This window comes from Babylonia areolata, chromosome 34 (assembly GCF_041734735.1).
Source record: "Babylonia areolata isolate BAREFJ2019XMU chromosome 34, ASM4173473v1, whole genome shotgun sequence".
Classification (NCBI taxonomy): Eukaryota; Metazoa; Mollusca; class Gastropoda; order Neogastropoda; family Buccinidae; genus Babylonia; species Babylonia areolata.
In genome coordinates, this window is record NC_134909.1 from 19,963,897 (window position 1) to 19,985,086 (window position 21,190).

General features: G+C 46.2%; 1 protein-coding gene across 1 annotated transcript in view; it reads left to right on the forward strand.

Annotated features, from left to right (window-relative positions):
* The window catches only part of LOC143277582 (uncharacterized), a 75,436-nt gene extending 54,675 nt beyond the window's left edge, over positions 1 to 20,761 (forward strand). Inside the window, exons 26-36 of the mRNA XM_076582461.1 lie at positions 19 to 3,155; positions 4,312 to 4,591; positions 5,453 to 5,683; positions 7,310 to 7,384; positions 9,250 to 9,380; positions 11,754 to 11,911; positions 13,427 to 13,510; positions 14,762 to 14,891; positions 16,202 to 16,297; positions 19,152 to 19,219; positions 20,285 to 20,761. Of these exons, the coding sequence (XP_076438576.1) occupies positions 19 to 3,155; positions 4,312 to 4,591; positions 5,453 to 5,683; positions 7,310 to 7,384; positions 9,250 to 9,380; positions 11,754 to 11,911; positions 13,427 to 13,510; positions 14,762 to 14,891; positions 16,202 to 16,297; positions 19,152 to 19,219; positions 20,285 to 20,390 (4,496 nt within the window). The 3' untranslated portion in view covers positions 20,391 to 20,761. The remainder of the gene's footprint in view (positions 1 to 18; positions 3,156 to 4,311; positions 4,592 to 5,452; positions 5,684 to 7,309; positions 7,385 to 9,249; positions 9,381 to 11,753; positions 11,912 to 13,426; positions 13,511 to 14,761; positions 14,892 to 16,201; positions 16,298 to 19,151; positions 19,220 to 20,284) is intronic.
* Positions 20,762 to 21,190: the final 429 nt, after the last annotated feature.

Here is a 21,190-nt window from a genome sequence, read left to right on the forward strand (position 1 = left end):
CTGCCGTCCTGCCCACAGATCCCGCTTCCCCTGCCTCTCCAGCATCCCCACCAGGGGGCATTCTCTGTGCGGCACCCCCACCAGGGGGCAGTCAGAGCACTGCACAGACTCTGACGACGGCAGTGCCCAGCTCCACACAGCCCCCGGACACAGCCTGCAGTATGGCGGACCACCGAGACCTTGAAAGAATCCCCTGTGACACGGAACCACTCCCACAGCAGCAACAGGCAGCACCAGAACCGTCAAACACTGAGGTTTCGGGCTCAGACCTGCTTGCCTCCCAGGACCGGAAAACTCATGATGATGCAGAAGATTCTGATCATGACAGCGACGTCATCATCATTGGTGAAGATCCTGTTGGGACTGTGGGCGTGCCTGGAAAGACGGCTAACAGAAACAACCCTCCATCCTCTATTTTGAAAGACGTGCTTGGCGGTGCTTTCAGAGAGCGCATGCTTGGGGGTGCGTCAGTTCATCTGAAGGAGAGAGGGGATGTGATGAAGGCCACTCAGCTGCTGAAGACAGCCAGCGACATAGCGCAGAGAGCAGGGGGCGCCACGTCAGAAAAACACCGGGCCGTGTCTCCCATCCTTTCTCGTCTAGGGAGCGCCTTGTGGCACACCCCTTCCCTCCATGACGGGGTGAGCGGGACACAAAGGGCGCCTCTGCGTGTCGGCGGAAGAGAGGCAGGGTCACTGTCAGGTCAGGCAGACATGAAGCCTTTGCACATCAGCGTGACGCACCAGCCTGACACGAAGACTTACGTCAACAAAACAACGATCCAGACAGACATGAAACCATTGACTGTCAGCGTCACGCAGCGTACTCCAGACCACATCAGCTCAACGTTGGTGTCGTCCTCGCTGCCATCAGTCACACAGTCCTACTCAGGGGCATCTACTGCCACCATCTCACTTTCCACCAGTTCCTCCCCTTCCCACAACTACCCCTCACGGTCATCGCTGCTTTTGTCGTCGTCAAACGTTCAGGCGGACATCGACAGTGACGATCTGAGTTTCACCGACAGTGAAGACGACGAAAGCAGGATGGAAACTGACTCTTCCCTTCCCCCTCTCAGCACGCTGACCCAGGGAGCTACAACGACGATGACGTCCGGAGTGGGGATGGGCGTGAGCGCTGTGCGTACCTCCGTTCCTCCTCCCACCGGAGTCATCTCCATCTCCTCGGCGTCATCGTTCGCCGGGACTTTGGTGAGATCCAGCAACTCTTGTGGGACGCAGCCGTCTGGGTCTGCAGCAGCAACGTTCCTGTCCTCGCAGCCGGCAGTCTCGGCGTCTGTGTCGTCCTGTGCCTCCTCCAGTGGTGTGGCCCGCCCCCCGACCCCCCAGCAGACGGCGGCCACACACCTCCTGTCGATGCTGGACAAGCTTTCGCCCGACCAGAAGCTGATCCTCACCCAGCAGCTCTTCAAGAAAGGCGCGTTGAGCATCGAGAGCCCCGTCACCCCACACCAACCTCTGACCCTTTCCCAGGGGGCTGGAGGACCGCCGCCCTCGCAACCTCTGACCCTTTCCCAGGGGGTGGGGGTACCACGCTCGCAACCTCTGACCCTTTCCCAGGGGGTGGGGGTACCACGCTCGCAACCTCTGACCCTTTCCCAGGGGGCGGGAGGGCCGCACTCCGCCCCCAAAGTGGTGCTTGGCAGTGGGGGTCAGGTGATGGGGGAGGGCGGTCAGAGCGGCTTCAGTGTGGGAGCAGTCCAAGCCAGCCTGATCCCCGGGACGTCCACGCTTCGCATCGTCAACACGCCCTCTGGGGGTCCGGGGGGGCAGCTGACCTTTGTACACCCCCAGCAGCAGCACGAAGCAGGCGGGGGGGTGGTGGCCGTGACCCCGACGCTGATGACGCAGCCGGGGCCGCAAGGCTCGGTGCAGATCCTCCAGCACCGGCCGGGCATCGTCGTACAGCACCCCACTGTGCTGCCCCCGTTCCCCACCGGCATGGCAACCTCCCCTCTCCTCCCCTCCCTGCCCGTCACCACCCACCATGCCTCCTCCTCCACCTCCCCCCTCGGTTCGGGTCTGCTGTCGGTTCAGGGTCAGCCGGGAGGGGGGATGCTGACGGCCCCTCAGGCTCAGGTTCAGGCCTCGGCTCGCGTTCTGCCCCCACCACCACCACCCCCCGCCCAGGCCCCCCAGCCTTCCCATCATCCCCCCCCACCACCACCAGCAGCCACGGTGCTGTGCCAGGCGGGGGCGGTGGTGAACACCCTGACTCCCCAGACCCTGGTGCCGGCCCCCGTGGGCTACATGGGCAGCTTCCTCCTGGACCCCAGCAAGGGCGCAGGGGGGGCCGGCGAGGACAAGGGGCGGCTCCAGCTCCTGTCAATCATCCAGGGGGCCATGGTGTCCCAGGCAGGCTCCGCCCACACCTCCTCCTCCATCCCCGCCTTGCTGACCTCAGGATCGGGACTGGCCGTGTCCCAGGGTGGTGGAGGTGGGGGAGGGGGGGCAGTGGTGACCGTGGGGGGCAGCGGGGGTGCGGGGGGACGGATGGTGTCGCCCGCAGCGGTGGCGGCAGCAGCAGTAGCGCCCCCTCGTGTGATCCGGGTGGTGGTGGACAAGTCGGAGCACGCCTTCTCCGCCTCCCCCTCCCCCTCCATCGTCCGCATCATGCAGGTCACGCCCTCTGCCCCTCCTCCTCACCCTCCTACTCTTCCTCCTCCTCCTCCTCTTCCCCCTTCCACCCCCTCTTCCGGAGTCTCCCCTTCCCCGACGTTGTCCCAGCATTCGTTGTTGTCATCGTCTTCTTCCATCCATCCATTTTCCTCCTCTTCCTCCTCCTCCTCTTCCTTCTCCCCCTCCTCCTCTTCCGTCGTTCACAACGGCAGCGGAAGGACAGGGGGTGTTGGCGGTGGCGTGATACTGCCGGACAGTCTCTCATCGGCGGTGTTCATCCGCAAGCGTCAGGCCTACGCCCTTCAGCCGTCCACCCCACCGCCCCCCACCAAGCGCCCCAAGCTGGTGACGCTGGACAGGAACGGAATTATGCAGGTTAAGGACCCCTCGCAGTTGATGAGCAAGAGCGAGGGGATGAGTTCGGCTCAGGGCTCGATGATGACGGCGGCGGCGGCGACCTCCAGTGGTGGTGTTGGCGTCTCCTCCTGCACGGCCAGCTGTCAGACTTCGTACAAGGTAGAAGTGTTGTGGAGTAGGTCGTGGATGTTCTGTCGTTTGTGTACAAGTTGATCAGGCGGTGGGAGATCTTAGAAGCATATATATGTGTGTATATAACACATTTATGTATGCCAGATTTCGTACAAGGTAGTGAGTGTTGGTGTTGCTGAGTTGGTCGTGGATGTTCTGTTGTTTGTGTAAAAGTTGATTAGGTAGTGGGAGATCTTTGGAACATGTATATGTATGTATATGTATTGTGTGCCAGACATTGTACAAAGTAGAAGTGTTGGACAAAATACAGCGTTCAAGTGTTGTTGAGTTGGTCGGGGATGTTCTGTTGTTTTTGTACAAGTTGATTAGTTAGTGGGAGAACTTTGGAGCATATGTATATTATTATGAAAAATATATGTATATTTATCTCTCTCTCTATATATATATGTATGTTTGTGTGTCTATGTTTATATATATATATATGCCAGACAACGTACAGGGTAGGAGTGTTTGATTGGTCGGGGATGTTCAGTTATTTGTGTATGAGTTGATTAAGTAGTGGGGGAATTTAGGAGCAATATATATATATGTGTGTGTGTGTGTGTATGCCAGACAACATACAAGGCAGGAGTCTTGCATTGGTCAGGGACGTTCAGTTGTTTGTGTACAAGTAGATTAGGTAGTGGGAGAACTTCTTCTTCTTCTTCTGCGTTCACTCGTATAAACACAAGTGGGCTTTTTCGTGTATGACCGTTTTTACCCCGCCATGTAGGCAGCCATACTCCATTTTCGGGGGTGTGCATGCTCAGTATGTTCTTGTTGCCATAACCCACCAAACGCTGACATGGATTACAGGATCTTTAACATGCGTATTTGATCTTCTGCTTGCATATACACACGAAGGGGGTTCAGGCACTAAGCAGGTCTGCACATATGTTGACCTGGGAGATCGGAAAAATCTCCACCTTTTACCCACCAGGCGCCGTCACCGTGATTCGAACCTGGGACCCTCAGATTGACATTCCAATGCTTTAACCACTCGGCTATTGCGCCCGTCGGTAGTGGGAGAACAATAACTGAGTAACTTGCTTATGCCTCACACCAGCTGGCAGCAGGGAAGGTCCGAACCCAGTTCAGCTCTCTCACAAGCAACTGACGCGTTTCTTTCCTTTCCTCCCACCAGGTGGCGACAGCAGCAGCGGCGGCGGGGGGGGTCCGCCGGGAGCCGAAAAGTGTCACGCTGAACAACTTCAAGACTTTGCTGAAGGACAAGATCACAGCCCGTGCCAGGAAGCAAAACTCCTCCGTCTCCAGGGACAGAGACGGTGCCGCCAAGGCCAAGGCCAAGGCCAAGTCCGGCGCTCCCCGCTTGCCCGGCAAGGGCAAGGCCAGGGGAAAGGTGAAGGTGAAGGCCAAGGGGGGGGACGCCGTTCCCAGGAAGAAGAGAGTGACGAGAAGGAAAGGTTGGTGACCGTGAATGTATAAATGTTTTGAAAAGAAAGAAAAAAATCTCTCTCTCTCTCTCTCTCCCCACATAAAAATATACTCTTTTAAAAGATTTCTTTTGAAAATATAGACTTCTTCTTCTTCTTCTTCTGCGTTTGTGGGCTGCAACTCCCACATTCACTTGCATATATGCGAGTGGGCTTTTACGTGCATGACCGTTTTTACCCCGCCATGTAGGCAGCCATACTCCGCTTTCGGGGGGAAAATATAGACACAAACTCATGGATATTTACATAGCTGCAAAGAAATACAAAAATACATGGTTTTTTTTTGTGTTTTATTTTTTTAATGGGGTGTAATATGCTAAGGGAGGTCACTAGCCACAGCTGTTTTTTTTATTTTTTTATTTATTTTATTTTTTTTTTTCCACATGCCTGAGCAGAGTACTGTTTTGCACATGACAGGAATCAGACCTGTGCCAGTGTGCTCCAGTGGGTCACTGTGCAGTGTGTGTGAACCTGAGTTGCCAGGGAGAAATATTCCTGTTTATTCGTTTGGTAACAGCAGAGAAGGAATTTACACTCAGTTTCAGTTTCAGTTTCAGTAGCTCAAGGAGGCGTCACTGCGTTCGGACAAATCCATATACGCTACACCACATCTGCCAAGCAGATGCCTGACAGCAGCGTAGCCCAACGCGCTTAGTCAGGCCTTCTTCTGAGTCCGTGGGCTGCAGTTCCCACGTTCACTCGTATGTACAAGAGTGGGCTTTTATGTGTATGACCGTTTTTAACCTTGCCAAACTCCATTTTTCGGGGGGGGGGGTGTTGTATGAAGTGACATTATTATCGATTCAACACCGTTACGATGGTGCGTTGCAGGCGGGCCGCTGAGCCATCCCATAGTGCACCTCTCCCACCAGGCGGGGGCGGTGCTGCCACAGGCGGAGGTGGAGGAGGAGATCCGAGACACGCCCCTGCGACAGAACCCCGTCATGCCGCCCTCGCAGCGCCCCCTGGAGGGACGCGGGGCCTGGCCCAAGGACATGCCGCGCCTGGCCTTCGAGATCACCTCGGAGGATGGGTTCTCATGTCGTGCTGACACCATGGAAGGTATGGTGTACAGTTTTGGAGTGTTTGAGAGTCTGTGGAACCACTGCATGCACGGTTTTTTTTTTGTGCCTGCACATATGTACTTGTTCAAGCGCACGCGTGTGTCACATGCTCGTCTTGCATTTATGTGAGCACGCATGTGCTTTCTCTCTCTAGTCTCATAAACACACTCTCTTTCTTGCATGTATTTATGCCTACACACATGCACGTACACACACACTTACATGTACATATACACATATGTATACACACAACCATGGGCATATATATACACACACATACACACATTAATATGCATGCAAGCACACATGCATGAGCACACATACACATATATACATGCGAGCACACACTTAAGAGTACGCATTCACACTCACACACATGCACATGCACATGCGTGTGTACACGCATGCGCATGTGTGTGTACACACATAAGCTCACACTTCACACTCATGCACAAGTACTTGTACACACACACACATGCATGTACACACACACATGCATGTACTCACACACACACACACACACACACACACACACACACACACACACACACACACACACCACAAACAGAGAAATAGATGTGAGGATTTTTAAACCAGTTGTATTGTATGTGTAAACTTTGCATGTATGCCGCCAATACGAATTGAGTGTATGAGAATTTCTAAAAATCAAAATCATTTCAAAATGTTCCCAAAAAGTTTCAAAACTGTGTTTATACAGATTTCAGAGGAGTCAGCAGAGTTGTTTACCTTTACAATTCAGGCGTGATTTGTCAGACTGTTCATGTCAGATAACGCCATTATGAGACGCCTAAGCAAATTACTGTTTTGTGACAGTTTGAAGTCAGAATTTTTGAAAGTAGATGTTCTGATTATCTCTGGTCCATTGTTTTGCTTCAGGGTTCATAGCAGACCTTGAAGACACAGGGGATGTGAAGTCGCTATGTCATTGGCCGTTAAAAGGCTTTGAGACCTTGAAGACATGAAGTCACTATGTCACTGGCCGTTAAAAGGCTTTTGGACCTTGAAGACACAGTGGATGTGAAGTCACGCCAAGGCTCAACACTCAGCTTATATCACAGATTGACATAAGTTTTACATTTGGGCCAACAGCAAAGTGAGAGCTGTATTATCAATGGTTTCTCCAGTCAATGGGAAATCATTTACAGCTTAGTCTTTTGTGAAGGACTATGACTCTCAAACTAGGAGGCAAAATTGAACTGGCTCTTTGTGCTGCAGCCTTGTGGGCTGGTTGGCCTTTGGGAACCATCCCAACGCCGACTGTCCTAAAACCCTCTTGGCTGAAAGAGTGGGGATGTAACATGGGCAAGACACTCTCCACTATAATCAAATTCTAGCCCAAATTGTCGGAACAGCAGTTGCCTCCTCTGCTGTTCTGATGGTCATAGTCGGACACGACTGACGTTCATAAATAAAATGTCATTGGCCGTTAAAAGGCTTTGGGACCTTGAAGACACAGTGGATGTGAAGTCACTACACCGATGGCCATAAAAAGGCGTTTGGACTTTGACTCTTTGAACCTTTATTACTGTGAACACAGTCGAGGGGAAAAGGGGCGTGGGGGCTGGCTGTGTGTGGTTGGCTGACGCTGGGCGTGTGTTGACAGAGGCGTGGCGTCAGGTGACGGACAAGGTGCAAGACGCAAGAGCGGCCGCCAGGATGAAACAGTTGTCGTACGGAGGTGAGTGTCTTCTGGTTTTGAGTATTGAGTTGTGGCTGGAGATTCCATCATTTAGGTATTGTGCTGTGAGATTCCATTGTTTAGGTATTGTGCTGTGAGATTCCATCATTTAGATATAGTGCTGTGAGATTCCATCATTTAGGTATAGTGCTATGAGATTCCATCATTTAGGTATTGTGCTGTGAGATTCCATTCATCATTTAGGCATAGTGCTGTGAGATTCCATCATTTAGGTATTGTGTTATGAGATTCCATCATTTAGGTATAGTGCTTTGAGACTCCACCATTTAGGTATTGTGCTGTGAGATTCAATCATTTAGGTATAGTGCTGTGAGATTCCATCATTTATGTATAGTGCTGTGAGATTCCATCGTATAGGTATAGTGCTGTGAGATTCCATCGTTTAGGTATTGTGCTATGAGATTCCATCATTTAGGTATTGTGCTGTGAGATTCCATCATTTAGGTATAGTGCTGTGAGATTCCATCATTTAGGTATTGTGCTGTGAGATTCCATCGTTTAGGTATTGTGCTGTGAGATTCCATTCATCATTTAGGTATAGTGTTGTGAGATTCCATCATTCAGGTGTAGTGCTGTGAGATCCCATTCATCATTTAGGTATAGTGCTGTGAGATTCCATCATTTAGGTATTGTGCTGTGAGATTCCATCGTTCAGGTGTAGTGCTGTGAGATTCCATCATTTAGGTATTGTGCTGTGAGATTCCATCGTTTAGGTATTGTGCTGTGAGATTCCATCATTTAGATATAGTGCTGTGAGATTCCATCATTTAGGTATTGTGCTGTGAGATTCCATCATTTAGATATAGTGCTATGAGATTCCATCATTTAGGTATAGTGCTATGAGATTCCATTATTTAGGTATTGTGCTGTGAGATTCCATCATTTAGGTATTGTGCTGTGAGATTCCATCATTTAGATATAGTGCTGTGAGATTCCATCATTTAGGTATTGTGCTGTGAGATTCCATCATTTAGGTATTGTGCTGTGAGATTCCATCATTTAGGTATTGTGCTGTGAGATTCCATCATTTAGGTATTGTGCTATGGGGTAGCTTTGCAGATTATTGCACGCAGTCGTGTTTTTTTGTGCAAAAATGTTTCTGTTCTGTGCTTAAATTTTATTCATGTAATAATGTGCCGTGAGCATTATTGTCTTTTATTGAAAGGCGCAATAGAAATACACTGCTGTTGTTGTTGTTGTTGTTGTTAAATGATGATGGTTACCTGTGGGTCCAGGCGCAAACGGAGCGCAGATATTTGGATAAACTATTAGTATTATTATTTTGTGGGTTTTTTTTTATATTTTGTATTTCTTTTTATCACAACAGATTTCTCTGTGTGAAATTCGGGCTGCTCTCCCCAGGGAGAGCGTGTTGCTACACTACAGCACCACCCATTTTTTTGTATTTTTTTCCTGCTTGCATTTTTTTTTTTTTTTTTTTTAATTTGTTTTTCCTATCGAAGTGGAATTTTCTACAGAATTTTGCCAGGAACAACCCTTTTGTTGCCGTGGGTTCTTTTACGTATGCTAAGTGCATGCCGCACACGGGACCTCGGTTTATCGTCTCATCCGAATGACTAGCGTCAAGATCACTACTCAAGGTCTAGTGGAGGGGGAGAAAATATTGGCGGTTGAGCCGTGATTCGAACCAGCGCGCTCAGATTCTCTCGCTTCCTAGGCGGACGCGTTACCTCTAGGCCATCACTCCACTATTATTGTTATTATTATTAAATGATGATAGTTACCTGGGTGGGGGGTCCAGGTGTGAATGCCGTGCAGATGTTTGGGATAAACTATTATTATTATTATTATTATTAAATGATGATGGTTACCTGTGCGTCCAGGTGTGAACGGAGTGCAGATGTTCGGCGTGGGGCATGATGCAGTGGTCTACCTGGTGGAGCAGCTGGCCGGGGCAGCTAACTGTCGCCAGTACAAGTTCCGCTACCACCACTACGAGCCCCCTGAGGATGAGGTGGGGGGTGGGGGGGTCAGGGGGGTTGTTGTTTGTTTGTTGTGTCTGTGATGTGGGTGTGTTTGTGTGTGTGTGTGTGTAGGGCTGTGTGTGTGTGTGTGTGTGTGTAGGGCTCTGTGTGTGTGTGTGTCTAGGGCTGTGTGTGTGTGTGTGTGTGTAGGCTCTGTGTGTGTGTGTGTGTGTGTGTGTGTGTGTAGGGCTCTTTGTGTGTGTGTGTGTAGGCTCTGTGTGTGTGTGTGTGTGTGTAGGGCTCTGTGTGTGTGTGTAGGGCTCTGTGTGTGTGTGTGTGTGTGTGTGTGTGTGTGTAGGGCTCTGTGTGTGTGTGTGTGTGTGTGTGTAGGGCTCTGTGTGTGTGTGGTGTGTGATGTGTGTGTGTGTGTAGGGCTGTGTGTGTGTGTGGTGTGTGTAGGGCTGTGTGTGTGTGTGTGTGTGTGTGTGTGTGTGTGTGTAGGGCTCTGTGTGTGTGTGTGTGTGTGTGTAGGGCTCTGTGTGTGTGTGGTGTGTGATGTGTGTGTGTGTAGGGCTGTGTGTGTGTGTGTGGTGTGTGGTGTGTGTGTGTGTAGGGCTGTGTGTGTGTGTGTGTGGTGTGTGTGTGTGTGTAGGGCTGTGTGTGTGTGTGGTGTGTGTAGGGCTGTGTGTGTGTGTGTGTGTAGGCTTTGTGTGTGTGTGTGTGTGTAGGGCAGTGTGTAGGGCTCTGTGTGTGTTTGTACCATGTACTTTGAGTATGTTGTGTGTGGTGGGGGAGCTGTGTGTGTTTCTTGTTCTTTGAGAGGGTTGGTGAGAGTGTGTTGTGTGTGTGTTATTGTTGTAACTGATACCTGTGGGGGTCAGGGGAGGGGGTGGGGATGGGGAAGGAAGGTGGAGGGTGTGTGTGTGTGTATGTCGGTGTCATATCTGTGATACAGTTGTGTGTGTGTGTGTCAGACCCGCCAACTGCTACATTCAGAGCAGAATTTGCCATGTTAGAGTGCATGCTTTCTTTTGCACTGTTACTTTCATGTGGAAAATGTTCAAAGATTGACTCTCGCAAAATGCAAGAATACTTCCTTATTTCTAAAATAGACATTGTTGATGCATTTGCTGACAGAGGCGACATATATTAATCGATCAGAACAATGCAATCAGCACCTTGTAAAATACTGCTTTGTAACATCATTCAAGAAATTGCTGAGAGCTTCAGCAGTTGCAGGCGATTGGGTATGTCTACGACAGCTAAGCGTATAAGTGTGGCAACCCTCTTCCCCCCCAACCCCCACCCCCTCCAACTTTTTCTGGACACTTTTCTCACTGTCAGCAGCGGAATGGTTAACATGTGGAAGGAAATACATGTAGCAATTTTGTGTTTATATACACAAGGTACACAACTTCGAGTCACTGCTGCTTACGCTGCCAATTCAGCTAGCACACTGGTAAATAAAAGAATTTTGCATGTTTTTTCCGTTGGTTTGACCTATTGAAAAATATATTTTTAAAAAAGTGAGAGAATTTTTTTTTGTTTTTAAATCTCCATACACAAGGTACACAACTTCAAATCAGTGCTGTTGATGCTACCAATTCAGCTAGCACACTGGTATATAAAAGAATTTTGTATGTTTTTCCATTGTTTTGGCATATTAAGAAAAAAAAAAAAGAGAGAGAGAGAGAAAAAAAAGAAAAATGAATAAATAAATAAATGAATAAATACTTTTTCTGCAACTCCCACGTTCAATCATATGTACACAAGTAGGCTTTTACGTGTATGACCGGTTTTTTTTTTTTTTTTTTTTTAACCTGCCATGTAGGCAGCCATACTCCGTTTTCGGGGGTAAATAAATAAATACCAAAACAAGAGAGGCAAGGCCCTCAAGACTCACTTGTGATAAATTAAGTCCCCTAGCATTAATTACAGAGTATTTTCCCTTTTTTACTATCTGCACCAAAACATTTGCAAAATAAATAAAAATTCCATGCTTTGCTAAAGAAGTTCCTGTTTGAACAAAAAATGATAATAATGACTCCTCTTGTTGTTGTGTCAGAATAAGAGGTCAAAGTGCCAAGTTTAGAGAATACAAAAAATATAAATATAACAGTAAATGCAGTTTGCATATAATTAGGCTTCTTTTTTTAATTTTTTTGTGCCCATCCCAAAGGAGCCAATGTTGTTTAAAACAAGATGACTGGAAAGAACTGAATTTTTCCTATTTTTATGCCAAATTTGGTGTCAACTGACAAAGTATTTGCAGAGAAAATGTCAATGTTAAAGTTTACCACGGACACACAGACACACGGACACACACACACACACACAGACAACCGAACACCGGGTAAAAACATAGACTCACTTTGTTTACACAAGTGAGTCAAAAACCCTTAGCAACCAAAAAACGTGTGCAGGAATTGTACGTGAACCCCAGTGGCTGCGCGCGGTGCTCTCCCTTCAGCGGCCGCAAACCGTACGACATCTTCAGTTTCCTGATGTCGCGGCATCGTCACCGGCCTTGTCAGGACAACAACAAGAGCAAGGAGGAGGAGATGGAGCACAAGTCGTCACGGTAACTTGGATCTGTGTGTGTGTGTGTGGGGGGGGGGGTGGGGGGGGGGGGGGGGTGGGGGGGGGGGGTGTGTGTGTGCGTGCGTTGTGTGTGTGTACGGGTGTCGTGTTTGCGCTTGTGGGGTGGGGGGGCATGTGTTGTGTGTGTGTATGGGTGTCATGTTTGCGCTTGTGTGTTTGTGTGTGAAAGTGTGTGTGTGTGTGTGTTTTGGGGGGATACAGAAGATGTGTGTGTGTGTATGTGTGTGTGTGTTGTGCATGCTTGTGTGTGAATGTTGTGTGTCTAAGTGTTGTGTGTTGTGTGACTGTGTGAGTATTGTGGGTTGTTGTTTTTTTTTGGGGGGGAGGGGTTTAGTAAAGAGATGCAGCACAAGTTATTAAGGTAAGACTGTTCTGTAAGCATGTGGCCAAGGGCTGGGGGGTGGGGTAGCCAGGTGGGGGGTGGGTGGGGTGGGGTTGAGTGTGTTTAGTTGTGTATATGAGAGTGAGTGTGTGTGTGTGTGTATATACATATGTGTGTGAGTGAGTGTATGTGTGTGTGTATATACATATGTGTGTGAGTGTGTGTGTGCTCTGAAAGCGTGTGACAGGGTGGGGGGACAGGATGCTGTGCTCTGTAAGTGTGTGTGTGTGTGTGTGTGTGTGTGTGAGGGGGGCGGGGGAGGCGTGGGGGGGGGGTGTAGAGGGAGGGGGAGGGTGATGGTGGGGTAGTGTGCTTGAGATGTGTGGTTGGGTGTATTTGTTTGAGTGTGATGTGGATGTGCATATGGCTGTGTGTGTGTGTGTGTGTGGAGGGGGTGGTGGAGAGTTTCTTAAGGTGTGTGGGAAAAGGGGGTAGATATGGCGGAAGTTTGTGTGTGCGGGAGGGGTGTGGTAAAGGGTGGGGGTAGTGTGTGTGAGGGTGTATGTGTGGTTGTGTATTTGGGTGACTGTGTGTGTGTGTGTGAATATATTTTGTGTGTGTGGTGTGAATATTATATATATATATATATGTGTGTGTGTGTGTGTGTGTAAATGTGTATGTGTGTGTATGTGTTGTTTGAAGCATGCTGCTATGTCATTCCCCATGTTCAGTGGTTGGCAAGGGAAAGCAGCCATGTATGTGGCCTAAAACATGTTCTCTTCCCCTTTGCTGCTTGAATTTAGCACATGGATCAGGTGCATCAACTTGGAGGTGCTCTGTCAGTGTCTCTCTGTTACACACACACACACACACACACACACACACACACACATGTGCACACTTGTATATTAGACATTGTCTGTCTGTATGCATGATTTGTTATTCAGTGTGATGTTTTTTTCTTCAAATAAGCGCATAAATTTCACGTGAAATGATTTGATTACAGTCTCTCTCTGTTGTTCTTATTCATTCATATAGTTCTACAAGCGGGTTTTTACATGTATGATAAGTCTTTACCACTGCCGTTAAGGCAGCCATACTCCGTTTTTGGGTGTGTGTGTGTATGTGTTAATCCATGCCAGTGATATGGTTTTTGTGTGTGTGTGTGATCAGACGAGCCACAAGCATGGAGTTGCCAATGGCGATGAGATTCCGGAAACTTCAGGAACATGCGAAGGAGGCTGTTGGGGTGTACAGGTGAGGGGGGAGCGAAGGTTGAAGGGGTGGGCGTCTTTTGTGTTTTTCGTTTTTTGGTTGTTTTTTTTGTGTGTGCTGACCTGTGGCATTATTGTTGATGCCACTCACTGTGTCCCCCCCCCCCCCGCCCCACACACTGACACAGCCACATGCTTGTTCATCTGCCAGGAAGCCACTCACCAGAGGGGGCCCTGCACCACTGTATCACTGAGTCGCTTGGGTGGTGTTTAACAGTAGTGCCTGTTCAGATTCAGCATACGTGGGGCACCTACTTAGAGAGTGTTCGTGCAGGTTTTTGTAGCGTTGAAGGACTTGTAAAAAGACAACAACAAACAAGAGAGGCAAGGCCTTCAAGACTCACTTGTGATTCACTTTTAAAAAAAATCCAAGCTTTTTATGTATTGAGTATAATTTCAAAATGTAATGTTTAAGATGAGAAAGATCAGTTTAAAGCAAATTAAGTCCCCTAGCATTGATTACAGAGTAATTTCCCTTTTATACTATCTGCACCAAAACGTTTGCAAAATAAGTAAAACTTCCATGCTTAGCAAAAGAAGTTCCTGTTTGAACAAAAAATGATAATAATGACTGCTCTTGTTGTTGGGTCAGAATATCAGATCAAAGTGCCAAGTTTAGAGAATACAAAAAATATAAATATAACAGTAAATGCAGTTTGCATATAATTAGGCTTCATTTTTTATTTTTTTTGTGCCCATCCCAGAGGTGCAATATTGTTTTAAACAAGATGACTGGAAAGAACTGAATTTTTCCTATTTTTATGCCTAATTTGGTGTCAACTGACAAAGTATTTGCAGAGAAAATGTCAATGTTAAAGTTTACCACGGACACACAGACACACACACACACACACACACACACAGACAACTGAACACCAGGTTAAAACATAGACTCACTTTGTTTACACAAGTGAGTCAAAAATGAACATGCTTTTTGAAGTCCTTGAAAGTTGTTTTTTTTCTTCTTCTTCTTTAAAAAAAATTGCCCAGGTTTTAAAATCTAACATATGCAGGACACCACCTATTAAGCTGCTATATTAATACTATAGAATATAATACAATTAAATTTAGTTCTTCCCTGCGTGCATGTGTTGTGCTTTGTGTCTGCCTCTTGTAGTATTGCAAAGCACGAGGTGATGTTTTTTTGGTTTTTTTAATTATTTTAAAGAGCGTTGTAAATGTAAAATTATCATTATTAGTATTATTATTGTTATCATTCCTGTGTTCACATCAGGTCCAGGATTCACGGAAGAGGATTGTTCTGCAAGCGCAACATCGATAACGGGGAAATGGTGATCGAGTACTCAGGGGAGATCATCCGGTCCTCGCTCACCGACAAGAGGGAAAAGTACTACGAAAGCAAAGTAAGTGTTGCGTCCCTTTGGCGTTTTGGTGCATAGAAAACACTGGAAAGAGAAAATGATTATTGTTTGAAAATAGAAATTATATTATCAGTGGATTACCATAATAATTATGATGCCAATAATATGATAAAATATTAATAAGGATAATAATAATGATAACAGTGAGAAATGAGAAATAGATTTTTTTTAAAACAAAAAAGCACAATGAAAGACTCTATAATAATCAATTATGACAATATATGAATATTACAAAAACTAACTGCACAGGGCCCTGTAATCAAAGACTTCTTAATAAATGATAATCGATAATGAAATAATATTACAAAAATACAGGGCAGTACGTTCAAAGACTCTATACTAATGGTTACTGCAACTACTACTACGAATGAATAGAGAGAAAAAAAAGAAAAATGTATATGATAAATAATATTTGAAGCACGTGAATTGCTTGCCCCTCTTTGTCCGGCAAGGCATTGGTTCTTGCATGTTCACAACGTTAATGATAACAATAATTCATAACTTTTCTATGGCACGATATCTAGTTTCTAATGCTGCGGATAGATATAAACATAAGATAACATCATTGACATGAACGATTACCTGAGATTTGTTATGATAGTAATGATATTGAGAACGATATTAAATGATAGTAAATATGAATGGATTACGATAATCGATGTGGTTCGAATCCTGTTAATAGCTTGGCCTTCTTTCTTCCCTCTGGGCACTGGCTGTTACATTTTTTTTTTATGATGATAAACAATAATGGTAGTCAACGATAAATGATGATGATAATTTTGAGAATTAAGATCTGAATCCTGTTAATAGCTTGGCCTTCTTTCATCCCTCTGGGCACTGGCTGTTAGATGTTCCAACATGTGACGTGGGCAGTTCAAAATCAGATTTGTTATGATGATAATGATGTGAACGATGAAGAAAGATGATAATTCTGAGTGGTGAGATTTGAATTTGTGTTAATGGCTTGCCCTGCTTTCTTTCCTCTGTGCACTGACCATTACGTGTTCCACACACATGACGTGGACAGTTCAAAATCAGATTTGTTACGATAATGATAAAACAATAATGATAGTAAATGATGAATACTGATGATAATTCTGAGAAATAAGATTTGAATTTGTGTTAATGGCTTGCCCTGCTTTCCCTACAATAAATGCTGATGATATTTCTGAGAAATAAGATCTGAATCGTGGTAATGGGTTGATAACAGATACTGATGATATTTCTGAGAAGTGAGATTTGAATCGTGCTAATAATGGCTTACCCTCCTTTCTACCCCCCCACCCCTTCAGGGCATTGGCTGTTACATGTTCCGCATCGACGACTGTGAGGTGGTGGATGCGACCATGCACGGCAGCGCTGCACGCTTCATCAACCACTCGTGCGAGGTGAGTGGCTCATCACGCGTTGACACCGTCCTGTGTGTGTTCACCTGTCTCGAGACGTCGTGTCCTGGTTTCTGTCACTCTACCTTTGTAGGACTGTAGGACTCACTTATTTACTCGTTTACATACATGTACAAATGGGCTTTAGCTCTTTCACTGCCGAGTTTCTGTGTGAAAAACACACATTCCCCAGCGCCAAATATTTCAGACCTGACACTCTCAGTCACACAGTTTCGTTTGCGGTGGACTTCTTTTACTTCAACTTCAGTCAAGGGGGGGGCGGGGGGGGGTGGGGGGGGGTTAGTCAGTTTCCTGTTGTGCTGGAAAGTTGGCTGCAGGTGTCAAGCTTTGTTACACTGTGAAAAACGGTCTGTTAAACATTATCCCTTGATGTTGACTAAATTCACCATAGGTGGTGAACTCTCTGGGTGACTGAAGTTGCCACTGGTGGTGAAAGAGTTGATTAGAAGACCGGTTTTTTTTTTTTACCCCCCGGCCTCTCCTCCCGCACCCCCTCCCTCTGCAGTTAAGGCAGCCATACTCCAGTTTCGGGTTTGTGCATGCTGGGTATGTTTGTGTTTGTGTTTCCCGAACCTGCGAAATGGCTGACAAGTGACATGGATTATGGGGGTTTTAATAATAATAATAATAATAATGGATACTTATATAGCACACTGTCCAGAAATCTGCTCTAGGTGCTTTACAAAAACGCTTTTGTTAACATAAAACATTATATCTATGTTACATACACACACCAAAATGTGACTACACACACACGCACACACACACACACACATACACACATACACACACACACACACCGCATACATACATTTTAACATACATGCGTAAGTAACAGCTACCCTAACGCATACGCACGCATAGGCAGGCACAAACTTACATAAACACACGCACACACAATACACATTCATATACATGCATGTAGTTATGTACACATACATATGTATACACACATAGTCAAGCACAGCTAACGCAAAGGAAGTGGACCTGCCACAATTGAACTTATTGCTGAGGGAAAAGGTGAGTTTTGAGACGAGATTTAAAAGATGCAAGGGAATCAGAATGACGGAGGTTATCAGGGAGCTTGTTCCACATCTTTGGCGATTGAAAAGAAAACGATCTGTGTCCATAGGTCTTACTTCTGACGTGAGGTATCCTGAGAAGTCGAGTATCGGAGGAAGAACGGAGCTGGCGAGACGGGTTATAGATATGGATGAGTTCAGAAAGATGCTTGGGGCCAGATCCGTTGACTGTTTTTAACGTGCGTGTTTGATCTTCTGCATCTGGATACACACGATGATGGCGAGTTCAGGCTCCACGCAGGTCCGCGCATCTGTTGACCAGGGAGATGGGAGGAAATTCATGCCTTGACTGAGATTCGAAACGGGGATCCACCCCCGAAAACGGAGTATGGCTGCCTACATGGTGGGGTAAAAACGGTCATACACGTAAAAGCCCACTCGTGTGCATACGAGTGAACGTGGGAGTTGCAGCCCACGAACGCAGAAGAAGAAGAAGCAGAAGAAGAAACGGGGATCCCCAGACTGAAATGTCAAGGCTTTAAACGCTTGACTGTTGCACCTGTTGTTTATCGTTGGTGCGTGTCTGGTTTCATTCTTGATCTGTTTTCTTTGTTTCTGCATTTAGTGCGCTGCGTATCCCATGTTCACGCGTATGTACCAGTGGGCTTTTATGTGCATGACTGTTTGTACCTTGTAGCACAATACGTTACGGCGCACTGTGACGACGTGCTTTCCCCTGCCAGAGGCCAGAGCAGTCTGAATGTCAAAGGGTTTCAAGTCTGATGTGACAAAAAATTAGTGCACCACACCACACCACACCACACTACACTACACCACACTACACCACACCACACTACACCACACCACACTACACCACACCACACCACACCACACTACACCACACTACACTACACTTTTTTTTTTTTTTTTTTTTTTTTTTGCACTTAGAGTTGACTTCATCATGATTTTGCGCCTTATAAATATTATTATTATTAGTAGTAGTATTTTTATGTATTTATCTGTTGTTGTTTTTTTTAATTTTTTTTCTTTATCTTTGTTATTTTATTTTATTTTGTTTTTATTTTTTTATTATTTTTATTATTTTTTTTTTTCTCAAGGCCTGACTAAGCGCATTGGGTTACACTGCTGGTCAGGCATCTGCTTGGCAGATGTGGTGTAGCGTATATGGATTTGACCGAACGCAGTGATGCCTCCTTGAGCTACTGATACTGATAACTGGTACACCGCGCAACACTACAACACCATACAATGCAATGTAACATATTACAACACAGCAAAATACAATCCACTACCATGCAATGCAACACAGCGCCGTGCTCGCTGGGAATCTGTCAGTTCAAAGAAGCTGTAACATGTGTGACATATGACGGGCGCAATAGCCGAGTGGTTAAAGCGTTGGACTGTCAATCTGAAGGTCCCGGGTTCGAATCACGGTGACGGCGCCTGGTGGGTGAAGGGTGGAGATTTTTACGATCTCCCAGGTCAACATATGTGCAGACCTGCTAGTGCCTGAACCCCCTTCGTGTGTATATGCAAGCAGTAGATCAAATACGCATGTTAAAGATCCTGTAATCCATGTCAGCGTTCGGTGGGTTATGGAAACAAGAACATACCCAGCATGCACACCCCTTGAAAAGGGAGTATGGCTGCCTACATGGCGGGGTAAAAACGGTCATACACGTAAAAGCCCACTCGTGTGCATACGAGTGAACGTGGGAGTTGCAGCCCACGAACGAAGAAGAAGAAGAAGTGTGACATATGCACATCTGTTACTGTTACTGTTACTGTTACAGCCCAACTGTTACTCCAAAGTGATCAGCGTGGACGGGAAAAAACACATCGTCATCTTCGCCAACAGAGCGTGAGTCTGAATCTTGTGGTGTTCTGTCGTCCGTCATGTCAGTCGTGTGCTGTTTGATGTACGCGTGGATTTCTTTTTCTTTCTGTGTGACTTGACTTCATTTATTGCCATAAAATCCCGAAGGATTAATAGACACAACAAAGAACAAAGGGAACAAAGAAATAAACGGTCATCTAATACGCATGCACTGAAATACATAGTTGGCAAGTGTTTTTTGACGGTCATCGCAGGTGAATAAATCACTTGGTTTTAGGATATTGTTTTGTATTTTTCTAGAGATCACATTTGATTGATGATCATACTGCTGTATAGTTGTGGTTAGATGGTTTCGCAAATTATGAAATAAGATACACGTATCTAGGAAATGTAATTGATCTTCAACAACTTCACATATAGCACATAGCCTCTCTTCTCTGGGAATGTTTGCATATCTTCCTCGTTCAATGTTTAAATAATGTGCGCTTATTCTGAGTTGACAAAGAGCTTGTTTGTGAGCAGGATCGATTTTATCAGTTAGATAATTCTCAATTTGATAATCGTTTCTTTTAATTTTGTTGTAGAAGTCTAATCTGCTGTATTCAGTTTTTCTTTGTTTCCAGAATTGTACATATCTATTTGTGTGTGTGTGTGTGTGTGTGTGTGTGTGTGTGTGTGTGTGTGTGTGTGTGTGTGTTTGTGTGCTTGTATGTGTGGGGTGGGATGGGGGTGTGGTGGGAGGTGTTGCTGATGATGCTGGTCTTAAGAAATGTTTTCATTAGAGGAGATATTGACCTGCATGCCTTTATTGTCTGATTTGTTTTGTATTGATTTTTGGTGGTTTTTGTTTTTTGTTGTTGTTTTTTTAATTATGTTTTTGTTGTTGTTTTGGGGTGTTTTTTTGTGTGTGTGCTTTGTTTGGTGTTGTTGTTGTTTTGACACTTCTTCATTTTAACTTGTAGCTGATGATCACTCTTGCTGTAATTTTGCAACTCCATGCCCCACCCCCTTTATTTATTTATGCATTGGTTTTTCTGATTTAAGTCATAGCCACCAGCTAAAATCACTGAATGGCATTCCATCCTCCAGAATCAAGAAGGGCGAAGAGCTGACCTATGACTACAAATTCCCCATCGAGGACGTAAAGATTCCCTGCACCTGTGGCTCCCGCAGGTGTCGGAAGTACCTCAACTGAGAGGGTGCCACTCGGAAATGCTGCCTGCAACGGCTATATTCAGAAAACAGCTCTGTGGGCAAACAGCCTTCACTCTCTCCATACGAACGGCGAAAGAGACGACGTTAACAGCGTTTCACCCCAATTACCATCATCAAAATATTGCAGTCGGAAGGCTCTTATACTAAAGAGGTAAATGTTGACAAAGAATACCACGACGGAAGCTAAAGGTTGGGTCATTCAGACACCCACTGGACATCCGAGGGGTCTGTGTAGAGGAGAAGAGAGGACTGGCCGTACTGAGTGAGTTAACAGAGTGCACTGACTCTGGCTTCAGTGGGACGTAGATTATCGCCTGTGAACATGCATGCATTACAGGGGGGAACCACCAAACAAACGTGATGAACGATGTTTTTCGCTGGCATCGAAATACAGACCGTGACAGGGGGGGTGGGGGTGGGGAGCTTAGGTTCGAGCTTCCATGTACAAGAGGTTGTGTGCTTGTTGCTGTTAACTCATGCAGAACTGAGGAGTGCCTGTCGGCGTGTCTGTGATTTTTTGGGGGGGTGTGGGGTGCGGGGGGGGTCCGTTTTGAAAGCTGCTGAAAGTTGGTGGGTGAGGTGCGTTGGAGATGTGGGATTGTGCCGGAAGCGTGGTTCAGGTGTAACCGGCACCTGCGCATGGAGAGAGAGAGAGAGGTGGGAGACGTGTTCAATGTGAAATTTGTGTTCATTTCGATTCAGTGAGGGCTTTTTTGATGACTTTTTATGTTGTGTGCTGCATAATAAATACAATTGTTCTTTCTTTTTTTTTTATCTGGT